Below are 17,760 nucleotides of genomic sequence, written 5' to 3' on the forward strand. Positions count from 1 at the left end.
TTGGCAAGAATGGGAAGAAACTGGAATAGGAAGAATATGGATATTGGGTATTGGATGTATCATTCGTAAACAGTAATATTTCAAAAGTTCTTGCAAAACTGCCTAACTTCACAAAAGTGCACATCTTATATGCACTGTTGCAGAAAATGTAAATTGGTGCAGCCATTAGGGAAAACAGTATGGTCCTCAAAAAATTTAAAATAGAATTACTTATGATCCAGCAACTCCACTTGTGGGTATATACGAAACAGAATTTGAAGCAGAGACTCAAATAGGCATTTATAAAACCATTTTCATAGCAATATTATTCACAATAGTCAAAGGTGGGAGCAACCCACATGTCCATCAATGGATGAATAGATGAGCAAATGTGAATGTTAAACAGCCTTCAAAAGGAAATTCATATAGGTATGGCTGAACCTTGAGGACATTATATTAAGTGAAATAAGCTAGTTGTAAAACAACAACTATGATTTATATGATTCCACTTAACCTGAGTACCTAAAGTAGTCAAATTCGTAGAGAAAAAGTAGACCAGTGGTTGCCAGGGGCTGGGAGAAGAGCTTTATAGAGAATGAACATTTAATGTGCACAGTTTCAGTTTTGCAAGACTTGGAAGAGTGTTCCAGAGGTGGATAGTGGGGATGGTTGTGCAACCATGCGAATGCACTTAATACTATTGAACCGTACATTTAAAAATGGTTAAGTTGGTAATTTTAACAATTTTTTAAGCTAATTTTTTTTAAGATGACTGTATAACAATCTACATCAATCAAAACCAGTAGGGAATGGAGAGGCTCGAACCCGCCCAGCCATAATTCGGCACGACCACCATGCTGTGGGAACAGGAAAACAAGCGGTGGCAAGGGCACCCTTTGAGCTCTGCGCAGGGAGAGGAACACTGCGAAGCAGCAGGTTCCAGCTGGTCACCTCGAACTAGGCTGCCACTGCGCAGGCGCGTGCCGTGGCGTCATTGGCGCCTTTTAAACGTAACGGGAAGTGACGTCAGTAACTTTGGGACGGGTTCCGGGAAGATTCATATAGGTGGATAGTGCTGGCGCTGTAGTTCTGCGGTCGGTATGAGCTGCACCATAGAGAAGATTCTCACAGACGCTAAAACGTTGCTGGAGAGGCTGCGCGAGCACGATGCAGCCGCGGAGTCGCTGGTAGATCAGTCAGCGGCTCTGCACCGGCGGGTGGCCGCTATGCGGGAGGCGGGGACAGCACTTCCGGACCAGGTCAGGCAAGAGGGTAGGGGTCTGTGCCCTCAAGTTCTGGGTCCTGGAAGGGTGGTGGGAGAGGTGAATTGGGCACTCGGCCTGGAATTTATTCCTGGTCTCAGAGGGTGACAGTGAGACATTTCTGGGGGTGTCGGGGCCGAGAGTGCTGCCCTGCAGCTCTTTGACTCCTGCTTCAGTTGTATCTGCGGCTGTTCTGCTTACGCCGTGCTGAGTCTCTCTGTTTGTCCAGTGTCAAGAGGATGCATCCGATATAAAGGACATGTCCAAATACAAACCTCACATTCTGCTGTCCCAAGAAAATACACAGATTAGAGACTTGCAGCAGGAAAACAGAGGTTAGTCAGGCCTTTTTGTGTAGTTGTTTTTTCATATCCAGTAATTTTTCAAAGATTTCTTACAAAACTGGCTAACCGTTCACAAAAGTGCATGTCTTATATGTATTTCTAGATTAATACTTTTAATTAATAAAGTTATCCTGTGCTGGCCTAGTAACAATAAAGTTTGTTACATTACCCTTTTCAAGGGCAACTGACCAATGTTATATTTATAGGCAGCTTATCAAAGAGGTGCTTAGTAGAGTTCAGCTATTGTACCACTTACTTTGGCATTTTCCAGGTTGAAGCTTGAATAAAAAATTACTATCCTCAAGGGCTTAACATTTAATATTTAATACTGAAATAAACACTAAAGTTAAGATTGAAGGGTTTTTCATAATGAACAAAACAGCAGTAGAGTCATAGACACTGAGAAGTGACTAGTAGTTACTAAAGGGGAGGGGTTGGGGTGGGTTGGCAGGGAAGGATGAGGGGGATAAAGGGGCACAATAATAGGCAATCACAATATAAGTTGGTCACATGACAGCAGTACAGCATGTAGAATATAGTCATTGATTCTGTAACATCTTTCCATGTTGGTAGCAATCACACTAGAAGGGATGAGGATTTAATAATATGGGTGATTGTTGAACCACTGTGTTGTACATTTGAAACCAATATAAGATCATATATCATGATACTTCAATTAAAAAAAAAGATTCAAGGGTATTTTTATGTTCTTGTGCAGTGTGGAAGAACTGAATTTTGTCCTCGGGCTGTATACTCTTAGGTTTACTGAATACATCATTAATGATAGTAGAATGAATAGTTATTTGTGTATAAGTTTACAGAGAGTTTTTACATATATCATCCCATTGTATTCTCTTATCTCCATTTTAAGGTAGACAAGCTGGGTACTTACTGCATGCAGATAAGAAATAAGCCCAGAGAGGTTAAATGGTTTGCTTGAGAGTATTAAATTAGTAACTCGTAGAACTGAACTCAAATGAAGGTCTTCTGAGTCTGTATTCCATGTTGTTTTACCAGACTATGCTGCCTCAACCTAGAAAGTTCTTTTTCACATAGACCTTAACTGTTGAATTTTGTGGACTTAAACCCTGATTTACAATTTGGGATTCACAGTATCTCATTGTGTGTCATAAAATTCCAACTATTGAGAGCTTGGCTTTGGGAGCTATCTGTAGACATCAGTGCCAAGTTATTTTGTTTTTTGATAGAGCTATGGATTTCCTTGGAAGAACACCAGGATGCTTTGGAACTCATCATGAGCAAGTACCGAAAACAGATGTTACAACTGATGGTTGCTAAAAAAGCAGTGGATGCTGAACCAGTCCTGAAAGCTCACCAGTCTCACTCTGCAGTAAGAAACTTCGATGAATAAATTCTAAATGAACTGAATTGGAATCTTGAAATTGTTTTAGAGTGCTTTTTTTTTTAGGAAAAGCTGGGTTTCCTTTCATTTGCTTTTGATTTTGTTACAGCTTTGTAAAGATATAAATAGAAAAGAGGGGGTAAGGGGCTGCTTAAGTCCTTTTATTTCAGTGGGACTAATGTTCCTCCCTCTGTCCTTCACCACGATCTCTTTTCATTATGTTAATGAATGCTTAGTTCTTCCACCAAACATGCCAGTTAGTGTTAAAGGTGCTCAATAAATACTTAGTTATTGTACATTTCCCTAAACTGTAAGCTCCTTGATTGTAGGGAGCATGAGTCCATTTTTTATCCCTAACATAGTACCTGGTACATAGCAAACAGTCAGTAAACCTTTACTGAACTGAACTATGTAGCATCATATTATGTTGTTAGGAGAAATACGGTATTTTTAAAAGCATATGGCATACTTTCTACACTTTGGTTGCTTGTGATTTAATTTGGGAGACCTAATAATTGTGCTTATGTTTATAGAGTGCTTCATCGTTGTCATTCTACATTCACACATAGTGTATCATTTAATTCTGGATTCACAAATTGGTGCCTCACTCTTTGCTATATGGAATTTGAAAGATAAATATCTTAAATTCCATTGAAAGGATTTTACTAAGATAAAAGTCTTAGGGAACAGGGTCATTTTAAATACATGAAAGGCTTTTCATCTGAAACAGAAAAATAAACTTTTATTTTCTATAGTCTGGAGGAGAAAAGTTGAACCTTGAAGGAGTCAAGAGTTTAGCTCATATGAAAAACTTGCTAAGAGGTATATCCAAAGATAGAATAAGATAACCTTGGAATGTGGTGAGCTTCCTGCCAATAAAGTATTCAAATTTGTTCAACACCCAGTGGGTGGTTAGACTAGAATCGATGTTTCAAAAACAAATTATTTGGAAATACCATGAGATAACTTTACTCTGCTTTACCTCTGAGGACCAAGGTTATAGTGAAACTCCTGTGTAAATCTCTGTAACATAGATTAAGTAAACTTTTTGAGATCATAATGCACATGTTCTCATGAACTTCATACCTGTAGAAAGATTATTTTTTCACCTTTTTTTCCTTAATATCTTCACAGGAAATTGAGAGTCAGATTGACAGAATCTGTGAAATGGGAGAAGTCATGAGGAAAGCCGTTCAGGTGGACGATGACCAATTTTGTAAGATTCAGGAAAAACTGGCCCAATTAGAGGTAAGATTGTTGCTGTTTTAGGTTCACAATATTTTAGGAAGTTTTCATAGACTCTGGAAGGCATGCCATTGCTATCCCATCACTGCAGTGTCCTGATGTTTTCTGTGTGCTCATAATTTACAATTAAAACTTCTTCATACCCTTTTCAAGAAAGGAAATAGCAGCAGCAAACAATGAAAATGCCAACTATGTATTAGCTAGGAATTGAGAAATTACCAAATTGAGAGGATAGAGAGGACAGAAGAGCCAGGTTACATGTGAGCTAAAAATCTCTTACCTGCATTAAAGGAAGTCAAATAGATAGATATCTCAAACTCATGATCAACAACTAGAAGTACAGGCATATTATTTAGAATTATGGAAGGAAATACCAAAAGAAATAGATGAAAGTATTAAAAGTGGCTGCCTTTGGAGAACAAAGCCAAGGAACTGGTGTTTATTTTATAAGCCTGTAGTCTTAATTATTTTAAAGCTATTTGCACTTGATATTTTGATTAAAATAGGAATAATTTACAAATAAAGGCTTGGGGTATTAGTGTGCTCATAAAGTTGTTAAGGAAAAACGTTATAATAAATGGTTTGAATGCTCCTTATTACAGGATGCTGTCATGGGCCCTTTGAGAAATACCAGAGAGAAAAAGATGGGGTCCCTGTTCAGTCTAGTGAAAGGAATAACATTAGTGCTTATATTAAGAGAGATACAAAGTACTAAGGGAAGCATTTTTTATGGTAGAAAATTTAGTGGCCATGGGTCTGACTCTTGGTGAAACCTGACAATACTATATGGTTTACCAGAATTTCTTGCAGAGAGAATAATGGTGAAGAGTGAAGCTGCCCTATCTGGAAATCAAAGGGAGTGACAAGATCACAAGAGGAATTAGGAGTTAGTTAAAATGATAGAACAACCTTGTCTACACTATCCCTGATTTACCTTACTATGGAAACAGCTCTAAAAAAATGTGGGACAAATTTTACTTAATATGGAGATGCAGAAAAACAGGCATCACATTGAGACCCCAGCAATACCACATCTGAGTGGTCTGAGTTTGAACAAGTTTTTAGACTTCTGTGAGCCACAATGTCCTCATCTTAAAGTGAATATGGATATAGGCAATGGTACCTATCCTACAGATTGAGAATAATGGAAGACACCCACATGGTGTCTGTCTGTGTACCCAGTAAGTACTTTCTTCTCCTTTCCTTCCTTTCTCTAAAACTATAGGGCATCTAGGAGAGAAGGTTGAGCAGAGTGAAACTACTGTCAAGAATTTAAAAGATAAACAGTAGTAAAGTGTGGAAACTATAAAGAGTATGACAAGCAGTGAATTCCTCAGGTAGAGAGGGACCTTGTTTTTTTCTTTGTAGTCCTAACACATGGCATATAGAAATTACTCAGTAAATATTTGTTACATGAGTAAATAAGTAATGTTTTAGGAAATTTGAAGTTCTGTTCTTTTGTTGCCTTAAAGCTTTTAAAATTAAAATAATATGCTTTCTGTTCCAGGCCCAAAACAATGCTTTCTGATGTGGTTTGTCAGTCAAATACCTGAAATAAACATACACCATTTTTTTCTTTTTACCAGCTTGAAAATAAGGAACTTCGAGAATTATTGTCCATCAGCACTGAGTCTCTTCCGGTCAGAAAGGAAAACTCAATGGACACTGCTTCCCAAGCCATTAAATAACTGAGCTACTGAATGACAGCTGTAGATTATCAAGGAAGGAAGTTGTCATCTTTCTATTCAAATATTGTCCATTCAGACTTGATTTAGTGTTAATGAAAGGTATCAGGTGGCAGTTATAATTCTAAGTCAGAATTAGCTGTCCAGAAAACAGTTCTGGGATGTGTTTAGTGAGAATACACAGAAGTTTTACCATTCCTTTCTCTAAGAGAGTACTTTTTAATTTTCATTTCTGGCACCCCAGTTTATATAAACTGTGTTTTCAGTTCATTTCTGTTTTTTTACATCTCTGAAACTTAAAGCATTTTATTATAAGTCAACAGTTTTATATAGGATTGTAAATTGAAATTCTAAAAATTTTTTAAAGCAATTAGCTTTTTAAATCTATTTGGCATAAACCTGGGTGTTTTTTCCATTTGATAAAAATGATACTATTCCCCAGAACTAGAATGGCAGATTCTCTGATTCATAATGTAATTCAACTTTATGAAGTTTTAAGTCTCTGTGGTGCTAAGAGTTGGCACTTTGTGCCTCATGTCTTTAGTCTTAATTTGAGAGAACCTACTGCTAGTCCTCAGTAGGTTCTAGTGGTAGTATAGACTTTGTATTGTTCAAAGAATGCTGAGAAATTTGTTCTGCATATGTGCACACACACATGCACTCTTAGTTCAAATGCTGGAAATAGCTTTTATTTATTATATTTGGTATTGGTAGTTAATTTTTCAATTTTGTTCAACTAGGAAATCTGTAACCTGGGTAGAAGTGTAAAGAACATATAATAGGTTTATTTACATCATAATTCTTAGGTACTACATTCTGTTTAATTTATATGTAACTTCTGTTTAATGGTTAAGAACTGTCACTTAGTTAGATGTCTTTAATTACTAGTACTAGTAGTTGGCTTTCTTTTTATATCCATTTTTCACAAGGAAGCAAAGTTTTTTTATCACCTCAAGAGAGTTGTTACACTCTTAGTGCAGTGTAGACAGCAAAACAATGTTGAGATTCAAATACGAGTAGTCAAGTAGGCTCACCCATCAATTCATTCCCGTTTACTAGCATTTCAAATTTTCAAATTATTTCATGTTTTACTGTCAATTTAGGTTTACCCCCAAATAATTGAAGTAATGCTAAATCTGTCTATATTTTACAATAGCACTGAGCACCATACTGCATGGGAGAGACTCAGTGTTAAAACAGTTTTGTTAGTGCTTTGTGTGGCATAAAATTTCTTGGTACTGCCACAAAGAATTAACTCCAGTTAAAACAACAATCTAGGATGTCCTAAAAGCATCTGATCCCAGTGATACTAATGGAGTTTGCTGACAGGTGTGGGCTTTAATGAATGAATATATGTCATTTTAGAATTTGTCAAATTTCTTCTCAAAGTCCTGCATCACTTCAAAAGAGTAGGCATTTTTATCTTATTTCCCAACGAGCTAACATTTAGTCTTTGCCTTGAAGTATATGCCGTAAGTGCCACTGTATGTCCCACAATTCATTCAGGAGACATTTGTCAGTTGCCATGGCCACTTTTCAGTGAAAATGATTATGTAGTCAAATGGCCCATTAAAGTATAATATGATGTCCTTTTATCTGTCTCACGTTCCTTTAGAATTGCTTACAAAGTTCTTTGTATCTCAATATCAGGATAAACCTCTGTTAACTTTTACCCCCTAGCAAATCAAAAGCTTAAAGTATAAGTCTAAAGAGCTGTCAGTGTCCTACATAATACATGTTCTGGCTACAGTTACTGCTATGAAGATACTGTATAGTTAGAAAGTCGAAGTAGGGAAGGAATGTTCTTTGATTTGAGTGGATAGTAAAGTCTCTTGCAGTGGATGGAGGAATTTGACTTAATTGCAAAATCTTAGTGCAAATGTGTCTTTTCTGATAAAAACCTCATTTTGAGAAAATCAGCTAATTTTAACTTAGTAATGAGTCTATAAAGAAGTGCAGAGTTTGTTTTTCACATACCCAGGAACATGTCAAGAAGACAGGGATTTTCTTAACTATTTTGTAATTAGCACAATGTAGTCAGCAGTATAACTTTACAAATATTTGCTTATGAAATGGTTTTCAAGATTTCCTCCTGATTAGAAATCATAAATTACATGATTACAAATCAAATTATAAAATTAAAACTGAATTTGGAAATATCTTGAAAAATGCTTAAAAACTATTGATATTTACCTTTATTACCTTGACATATTAGTATCGTATGCATTATTTGAGTCAGACATTGAAAGTCTATTTCAGTGTTTCTCAAAATGTGTTTCAGTGACTTACAAAATAGAAATTTGGGGATGGGATCAAGCAATTTGTATTTTAATCTCAGATACATTCTAAGGACACTAGTTTGAGAGTGCCTAATCTGTTATGTACTTCATCTGGAGTTATGAATAGAAAAAAGGGAGGGAGGGATGTTGACATTGTTCTCAAAGAAAAAAAATCTGGGAGAGACAAACAAGTATATATATATATATAATTACAAAGCAGTGTGATAAATCCAATATGAGACTGTATAGGATGCATAGGAGGGACTTTTTAAACCTGAGAATCCAATAGAGACAACAAATGAGTAGGGGAACAAAAGCTTGGTGCTTTCTAATTATAGAATCTCATTTCAGCTGTACCTCATTTCGTCAGATACTCAGGCACAAGGAGGTTGTGTATTTGTGCACAAACTGGAAATAAGATTGAAACCCAGAGAGACTCTTAAACATATTCTTAACCATCAAATTAAGATGCTTTAATGCCAAATACTGTTCAAAGTGATTTTTGATTAGCAAATCTATTTTTACTAATAGTGCAAAAGAAGAAAATATTGTGAATTCAATAAGTGGAATGTTAACTAATGAAACATAATTGTCATCTGTTTTCTAGAATGGTGTAGCTGAGCATATGTGGCATGCAATTAACTAAAAGGAATAATGCCTAATCAGTGGCCCTTACTAAATGCAGGAAAGAGTGCAGTTCTGTCTTTCAAATCTGCCTCCTTAGCATGTTTTTCATCCTTCTTGCTTTTCTTGTTTGCAGGAGTGTTGCTGCTGTGCCAAATGTCATATCCATGTTGAAGGCAGGTCTAACTATACTTTTTTATGAGGAAATTCATTCCCAGAAATTTCAGATGAGTTTCCCCTGTTTATTTGCCTGGCCTGTTAAATGCTCACTTCCAGCTGCAAAGGAGGCTGGCTGTATAGCTGCCCCAAATAAAATCAGTATTCTATTAGCAAAGAGAATTGAGAAGGCACCTAAAGTCTGACACAGATCCTTTTACATTGAATAATTTTTAATAGGCTTTAGCTGAAGGACTGTGTTGATGTTGAATAGCCAGAATAATGGGCTGTAGCAGACAAGTCATTTCTTTTTTGGCTGCCCAATCCTAACTCCTACATTTAGGGAACCCCTCACCTAATAAGGCAGAACCTTCCTCTCTCCTGAAAAATGTGAAAGTGTCAGATGTATGTTTTCCCAGCCTCTTTTGCAGCTAGGGAAGATACATCTGCTTTAAACATTAGTCATACAAAGAAGCAAGAATGATGCAGAATTCTTTGACTAAAGTGGTGACCTACAACATGCTACTGCATCCAGCTCCACGAAGGAACAGCAGAAGTGCTTTAGTGACAACATTCAGTATCCATTGTCAGCAAAGCCGGTGTAAGCAGCAGAGTTTCTGCCCAACGGTGGACACAGTGAGATCTTCACTGAAGCAGCTACCTGAAGTGATTAGAGGCTGTGTAGCCTCTAATTCTGGTTTTCTGGCTATCCTGGAGATCCTGCTGATTACTTATTAGCCTTTTAATAAACCACTTTTTGTCAGAATTAACTTGAATTGCCTATAGTTAAGAACCTTGACTGATAAAGTAAGCATAGTTTAAAAAACAACCATGCAAATAGAATTTTGTCAGTACTTTATGCATAATTTGCACTTTATTATATGACATGAAAAGATGTGACATTGCAAATTATCAACCATAATAATTCATCATGTAATCTAAGAATTAGAACATTACCTATTTTCCATTTATCTGAGCTCCTTGTCCTGTCTCTCCCAACTCCCCCTTTTTAATAATTTTATCCCATGTCAAAGAACTAAAATGTGTATGAATCCCTAAGGTGATGTATTTTTTAGTTTTGTTCCTTTTTGAGCTCTACAAAAATAGTATACTCTATGTCATCTATGGGTATTTAATTTTTTCATTCAACACATTTCTAAGATATATTTTTGTTGTATATAGCCGTTATTTTCATGTACAGTATTTCATTGTGTGACTATCCGATTTATTGTTAAGGGATACATATATAGTAATAAAATTAAACATTTTTTAAAATCCTTGCTAATATCAGACATCCTAATTTTTAATTCTTAATCTACCTCATTTATATTAGACACATTTCATGATAAGCAGTCATATTTCATATTTTGCAGTTATTTCATTTTCAGTTGTCTCATCACATCTTTCAGAGTGAACTAAAGGGTATTATCCACTAATATTCATAGTGGGAAGCAGATACCACTCTCCAAGAATGCTAAAGAGCAGACAGAACATTCAGAGCTTCAATGAACTACAATTCACTTAGCATTTCACCAGACCTAGGAGTTGTGAGGCGTTGGTTGAAGTGGGTTTCTGTATGTCATTGAACCTAAGATTCATTTTTATTTCATATTTTAATATCTCTAAAACTGGAATATAGCTTACACATGTAGGGGTTGTGCTGTGGTAGATCCTAAGCATAGGTATAATTGGTTTGCATTCCTGGTGGCATGGCCAGGCAAAGGCACGGTCTTGCTGTTTCATTAATAAACTATTTAAGGGCCATTTGAGAAAGGAATAGGGGATTAGCTGTTTTCCCTGAACTCTCCATTAACACCTTGTATAAACACTTGGGGTATGGCTATATGTGTTTTCTATTGCTGTATAACAAACTGCCATAAAGTTAGCAGTTTAAAGCAACATCCATTTATTGTCATATTTCTGAACAAGTCCATGCAAGGCTCTACTGGGTCCTCAGAATCTCACAAGGCTAAAATTGGTGTCAATCAAGGATAGCATCTCATCTGAGTCTCTGGCTCCTCTCCCAAGGTCATAAGGTTATTAGCAAAATCCATTTCCTTGTAGATATTAAACTCCTAGGCCTTCAAGGCCTGTCTTAAGGGCCGATAAGAGATCATCTGACTTCCTTTGTCTCCTACCTTTAAAGATCTCACCTGATTAGGTTAGGCCCAACCAAAATAATCTCCCTCTTTATTAACCCAACTGATTAGAGATCTTAATTACATCCACAATAATCCCTTCTGCTATAAAGGAGACGAGTGATACCCTTTAATACACACAGGCCCAGCCCACGCTCAAGAGGATTATACAATGCATGTACAGCAGTGGTGGGAATCTTGATTGCCTTAGAATTCCTGCTGCAATGGCTTTTAGCAGCTTGGAATAAAATCCTGGAGACAGCAATGAGGTGCTCTTAGGAAATAATGCATTAGTCAGTGGCCAAGAATAAGCCTGTGTGGAAAAACCTGCACATCTATCTATAAGCCAAAAAGAGATCTCCACAAGACCCACCAATGCATGCTAAAATTAGTGGACTAAAGTTAAAGCAGAAAAACGAAATTTGCATAGTCTGTGTGAAGTTTCCTAGAGTTGCCATAACAAATTAACACAAACTGGATGGCTTAAAACCCATTTTCTCACAGTTCTAGAAGCCAAAAATCTGAATCAAGGTGTGGCAAGGTCAGTTCATGCAGAGGGTTTGAGGGAGAGCGTGAAATGCCCATCTTTAATTTCTGGCAGTGCTTGATATTCTTTGACTCTAGATGTATTGCTGCAATCTGCCTCAGTCATCATCACATGATGTTCTCCCTGTATGTTTCTGTGTACAGGTTTCCCTCTTAGAACACTAGTTGTTGGATTAGGGTTTACCCTAATTCAGTATGACTTCATTTTAACTTGATTATATCTGCAAATATCCTATTTTTAAGTAAGGTCACATTCTGAGGTTCTGGGTAGACTTGAAGTTTGAGAGGATATTCAGTCAATTATGGTCCCAAAGCATATCCAAATATTTAACAATTATTAAAGGAAAAATAGTAATTTGCTATGGAGAATCCTGGCAGAGACCATTTCAGCCAATTGATTGGGAACAAGACAAGGATGCCAACTCTCTCCACTTCTGTTCAACATAGTTCTGGAGGTCCTAGCCACAGCAATCAAATAACACAAAGAAATACAAGGCATCCAGATTGGTAAAGAAGTTAAACTGTCACTGCTTGCAGATGACATATATGTAAAAAACCCTAAAGACTCCACTCCAAAAGTACTAGATCTAATATCTTAATTCAGCAAAGTTGTGGGATACAAAATATTAGTACACAGAAATCTGTTGCATTCCTATACACTAATGATGAACAAGCAGAAAGAGAAATCAGGAAAACAATTCCATTCACAATTGCATCAAAAAGAATAAAATACCTAGGAATAAACCTAACCAAGGAAGTGAAAGACCTATACCCTGAAAACTACAAGACACTCTTAAGAGAAATTAAAGAGGGCACTAATAAATGGAAATTCACCCCATGCTCATGGCTAGGAAGAATTAATATTGTCAAAATGGCCATCCTGCCTAAAGCAATATACAGATTCAATGCAACCCCTATCAAAATACCGACAGCATTCTTCAATGAACTAGAGCAAATAGTTCTAAAATTCATATGGAATGACAAAAGACCCCAAAAAGCCAAAGCAATCCCGAGGAGGAAGAATAAAGCAGGGGGAGTTATGCTCCCTGACTTCAAGCTCTACTACAAAGCCACAGTAATCAAGACAATTGGTACTGGCACAAGAACAGATCCATAGACCAGTGGAACAGACTAGAGAGTTCAGATATAAATTCAAGCATCTATGGTCAATTATATATGATAAAGGAGCCATGGATATACAATGGGGAAATGACAGCTTCTTCAACAGCTGGTGTTGGAAAACTGGACAGCTACATGTAAGAGAATAAAACTGGATTCTTGTCTAATTCCATACACAAAAGTAAACTCCAAATGAATCAAAGACCTGAATGTAAGTCATGAAACCATAAAACTCTTAGAAAAAATAATAGGCAAAAATCTCTTGGACATAAACATGAGCAACATCTTCATGAACATATCTCTCCAGGCAAGGGAAACAAAAGCAAAAATGAACAAGTGGGACTATATCAAACTAAAAAGCTTCTGTACAGCAAAGGGCACCATCAGTAGAACAAAAAGACATCCTACTGCATGGGAGAATATATTTATAAATGACATATCCGATGAGGGGTTGACATCCAAATTATATAAAGAGCTCACGCACCTCAACAAACAAAAAGCAAGTAAGCCAATTAAAAAATGGGCAGAGGAGTTGAACAGACACTTCTCCAAAGAAGAAATTCATATGGGCAACAGGCACATGAAAAGATGTTCCATATTGCTAATCATCAGAGAAATGCAAATTAAAACCACAATGAGATATCACCTCACACCAATTAGGATGGCCAACATCCAAAAGACAAATGACTACAAATGTTGACAAGGTTGTGGAGAAAGAAACCCTCCTACACTGCTGGTGGGAATGTAAATTAGTTCAACCATTGGGGAAGCAGTATGGAGGTTCCTCAAAAAACTCAAAAGAGAAATACCATTTGACCCAGGAGTTCCACTCCTAGGAATTTACCCTAAGAATGCAGCAGCCCAGTTTGAAAAATACATATGCACCCCTATGTTTATCACAGCACTATTTACAATAGCCAAGAAATAGAAGCAACCTAAGTGTCCATCAGTAGATGAATGGATAAAGAAGATGTGGTACATATACACAATGGAATATTATTCAGCCATAAGAAGAAAACGTACCCTGCCATTTGCAACAACATGGATGGAGATAGAGGGTATTATGCTCAGTGAAATAAGCCAAGCGGAGAAAGAGAAATACCAAATGATTTCACTCATCTGTGGAGTATAAGACCAAAGAAAAAACTGAAGGAACAAAACAGCAGCAGTATCACAGAACCCAAGAATGGACTAACAATTACCAAAGGGAAAAGGACTGGGGAGGATGGGTGGGAAGGGAGGGATAAGGGGGAAAAGAGGGCATTGCAATTAGCACACATAATGTAGTTGGGGGGGACACAGGAAAGGCAGTATGTACAATGAAGACAAGTAGTGATTCTATAGCATCTTACTATGCTGATGGACAGTGACTGTAATGGGGTATATGGGGCGGACTTGGTAATAGGGGCAGTCTAGTAACCCTAATGTTGTTCAAGTAATTGTACATTAACGATACCAAAAACGAAAAGAACAGAAATTGTGATATATGCTACAACACAGAAAAACCTTGAAAATATGGCTAAGGGAAAGAAGCCAGTAATAAAAGACTACATCTTACATGATTCTGGTTATATGAAATGTCCAGATAGAGAAACTACAGTAACAAAAAGTAGACTAGTGATTGCCAGGGACTATGGGAGTAGGAGAGACATGGGGAGTGGCTGTAAACAATGCAGGGTTTCTTTTGGAAGTAATGAAAGTATTTTTAAAGTGTAGTGATAGTTGCATAACTCTGTGAATAGACTAAAAAACATTAAATAGTATGCCTTAAGTGTATAAATTGAAAAATAATAATAATAATAATAATAATAATAATAATAATAATAATAATAACAACAACTAATGTTCCAAAGCATCCAGGTCATAAAAGACAAGGAGACAGAGAAACTCAGAGAATGGAGTAGACAGAACAACTAAATGAAAGTGGGATCCTGGATCTGATTCTGGAAAAGAAAATGGATATTAGAAAAAAAAACCTGTTGAAATACAATTAATTTTGTATTTAACATTGTGTCAAAGTTACCTAGTTTTGAAAATTGTTCTATGGTTAGGTAAGCTAACATATTGGGAAAGTGAGTAAAGGGTTTATGAGAATGTCTGTGCTATTTTTCTTATTCTTTGTAAGTAGAAAATTATTTCAAAACAAATATGCATCACCCTGATTAGTAATGAGGCAAAGCGAAATTTCAAAATTTTCTTTTTTTGCCTGTACAGGTTTTATAAAGTAGTTATTCAAGTCATTCCTCCAGTTTTCCTTGACTTTTGTTTACTGGTATGTATTAATTTAGCATATATTCATAATACATGGTCAATATTATATGTTGCAAATATTTTCCTAGTCTGTTGGTTCATTATATTTTTTATGCTATGTCTTGAGGAATGGAATTTTTAAAATATGGTCAAATTTATTATTACAAAGAAAGATATTCAGGAGAGTTGGACATTGTGGAGAAGTTTTAGAAATGCCTTAACCAATTTATGTATTTTTTACTTCATATATACATGAGAGTGATACATGATGAAAAAAACCTAGGTCAAAATAAGTTTTAAAAAGCTCTTTTAATAAATATAAAATGAAAATTCTAGGTAATAAACGTATTACAATGTAGTGAAAATTGCACATTTCTTCATGCTAGTGCATAAATAATGGTGTGTCATAACCAATACTGCCTGAGATTTAGTTAAATAAGTGCAATTCTTCAATAAATACTTATTAAGTACTTACTGTCACATCAGTCACTCTCCTAGGTTTATGGGATACAATGATGAACCAAAGAGCAGCTTACTCTGTTATTCAGGAAGAGCAGAAAACAAATTCAGACATGTGTTGATTTTTGGATAGCAATATATGCTATGAAGACAATAAAACAAGCTATTTATATGGAAAGTGATGGTGATAGTGGGTACTTTTACTTTAGAAAAGATCCTTGTGACGCTGTAACCTTTGAGTTGAAAGCTGAATAATGAAAAAGTGCCACATGGGTGATGATATGAAGAAAAGCATTTCAGGCAGAGGCAAATGCATTTACTTGTATTTACTTGCTTCCAGGGTTCTGAAGTAGGAACAAACTGGGAATGTTGGAGGAAACAAAACAGCAGTGGACTGAACCACGATGAACCAGGGATAGAGACTTAGTGAGGGCTAGGTCATTTAGGACCTGTAGGCCATGATAAAAGAGTTTCGTTTTCATTCTAAGTGCACTCGGTTTCCATCAGGATCCAATTTAAGTTTTATTAAAAAGATTCTTTTGCTCCACCCTTCCCTCTGGTTGATTCCCAGAGTTAAAATGTTATTGGTGATTACTCTTGACACAGCAGTTTAGCATGTCTGCAAAATTCTTCCATTAAGTCCAATGTTGACAACTGAAAGAGAAGCATTATACAAAGCTTTTGCATTGTTCATATTTAAATTCTAATCTTTTATTACATAATTGTCATTCTTATTATATTATTATTTATACAATGCATTCTACCTGGGCTCTTGCTAATAAATAAAAGTTTTAGATTAAAGCATTCTAGGAGCTCTAAATTCTTTTCCTGTTCTGAATTCCTGAATTTGGATCACTTTACCATTCACTATTACCATAATTTTATAAAAGAAGTTCTGTTTAACATCCCTAAATAGGAAGGACATAATGTCAAAATAAAAACAGTTCTTAGCAAGAAATAACATGCTGGCGAGATGCAGAGAAAAGAGAACCCTCCTACATTGTTGGTGGGAATGTAAATTGGTTCAATCACTGTGGAAAGCAATGCGAAGGTTCCTCAACAAACTAAAAATAGAAATACCATTCGACCCAGTAATTCCACTCCTAGGAATTTACTGGAGGAAAACCAGATCCCTGATTCGAAAAGACATATGCACCCCTATGTTTATCACTGTACTATTTACAATAGCCAAGATATGGAAGCAACCTAAATGTCCATCAACAGATGAATGGATAAAGAAGAGGTAGATATTCATAATGGAATATTATTCAGTCATAAAAAGAAAAGAAATCCTGCCATTTGCAACAACATGGATGGATCTAGAGGATTTTATGCTCATTGATATAAGTCAGGCAGAGAAAGACAAATGCCAAATGATTTCACTCATTGTGGAGTATAAAAACAAAGAGAAACAGAAGGAACAAAAAAAGCAGATTCATAGACCCTGAGAAGGGACTAGTGGTTACCAAAGGGGAAGGGTTGAGGAGGGAGAAGGGATTAAGGGGTAGTCTAATTGGCAATCACAACAAAGGTAAGTCATAGGGATGGTAGTACAGCACAGAGAATACAATTAATGACTCTATTAGCATCTTACTAGGTTAATAGACAGTGACCACAATATAGGGGGTGAGGTCTTGATAATATGGGTGAATGTTGAGCCACTGTTTTGTGTATGTGAAACCATCATGAGATTGTATATCAATGATACTTTAATTTCTTTTAAAAGTCCTTAAAGTCTTGAATAAATTTAGCCTTGTTTTTTAAAATATGTCTACATTGACCTAATTTTTTCTCATCTCACAGAGAACTGACAAAAATCTCATCTGTCACTGCTCAAGAAAACCTTATAAATGTGTAAAGGATGCTTTTGATTCCCAGACTCCAGAGCTATGTGCTTATTAATAAATATAAAGAAAAAAACACAACTGTAACCAATTTCATTGTGTAATTTTCTCAGAGAAGAAAAAGTGTGATAAAGAATCAAAAATAATATATGCAATTTTTTGTTCTCATGATTATTTCCTAATAGATGAAATATCTTCCACAAATCTGTGACTACCCTGTTGTATAGGAGATGGTTTCCCAAGTGACTCCACAAGTACCTGCTTTAATTAACTTTGGTTCAAAAAAAATAACATAAAAAGGATAACAGTTTTCAGGTTTTTATTTGACTTCAAAATTATTCTGAAAAAATATTGCTTTAAAATGTAGTGAACTTCTAAAATGGAACCTATCTCTAATTATGGGTAGTACTTATACAAAGAACAACTCCGGGCGGAGCCAGGATGGCAGCGTGAGTAGAGCAGTGGAA

The 17,760-nt window shown here is 36.1% G+C and overlaps 1 protein-coding gene across 2 annotated transcripts; it reads left to right on the forward strand.

Moving 5' to 3' along the window:
* The first annotated feature begins 998 nt into the window (after positions 1–998).
* Positions 999–10,212, forward strand: SIKE1 (suppressor of IKBKE 1). 2 transcript variants are annotated; one of them, XM_073234395.1, is made up of 5 exons: positions 999–1,238; positions 1,471–1,576; positions 2,794–2,936; positions 4,083–4,196; positions 8,918–10,212. In XM_073234395.1, the coding sequence occupies exons 1-5, from the start codon at positions 1,080–1,082 to the stop codon at positions 8,981–8,983; spliced, it is 588 nt and encodes a 195-aa protein (XP_073090496.1). In that variant the 5' UTR covers positions 999–1,079; the 3' UTR covers positions 8,984–10,212. The 2 variants fall into 2 exon arrangements, with proteins under 2 accessions (XP_073090496.1, XP_017517302.1); XM_017661813.3 differs by having other exon boundaries at positions 1,000–1,238; positions 5,780–10,212.
* Positions 10,213–17,760: the final 7,548 nt, after the last annotated feature.

Source organism: Manis javanica, chromosome 4 (assembly GCF_040802235.1).
Source record: "Manis javanica isolate MJ-LG chromosome 4, MJ_LKY, whole genome shotgun sequence".
Lineage (NCBI taxonomy): Eukaryota > Metazoa > Chordata > Mammalia > Pholidota > Manidae > Manis > Manis javanica.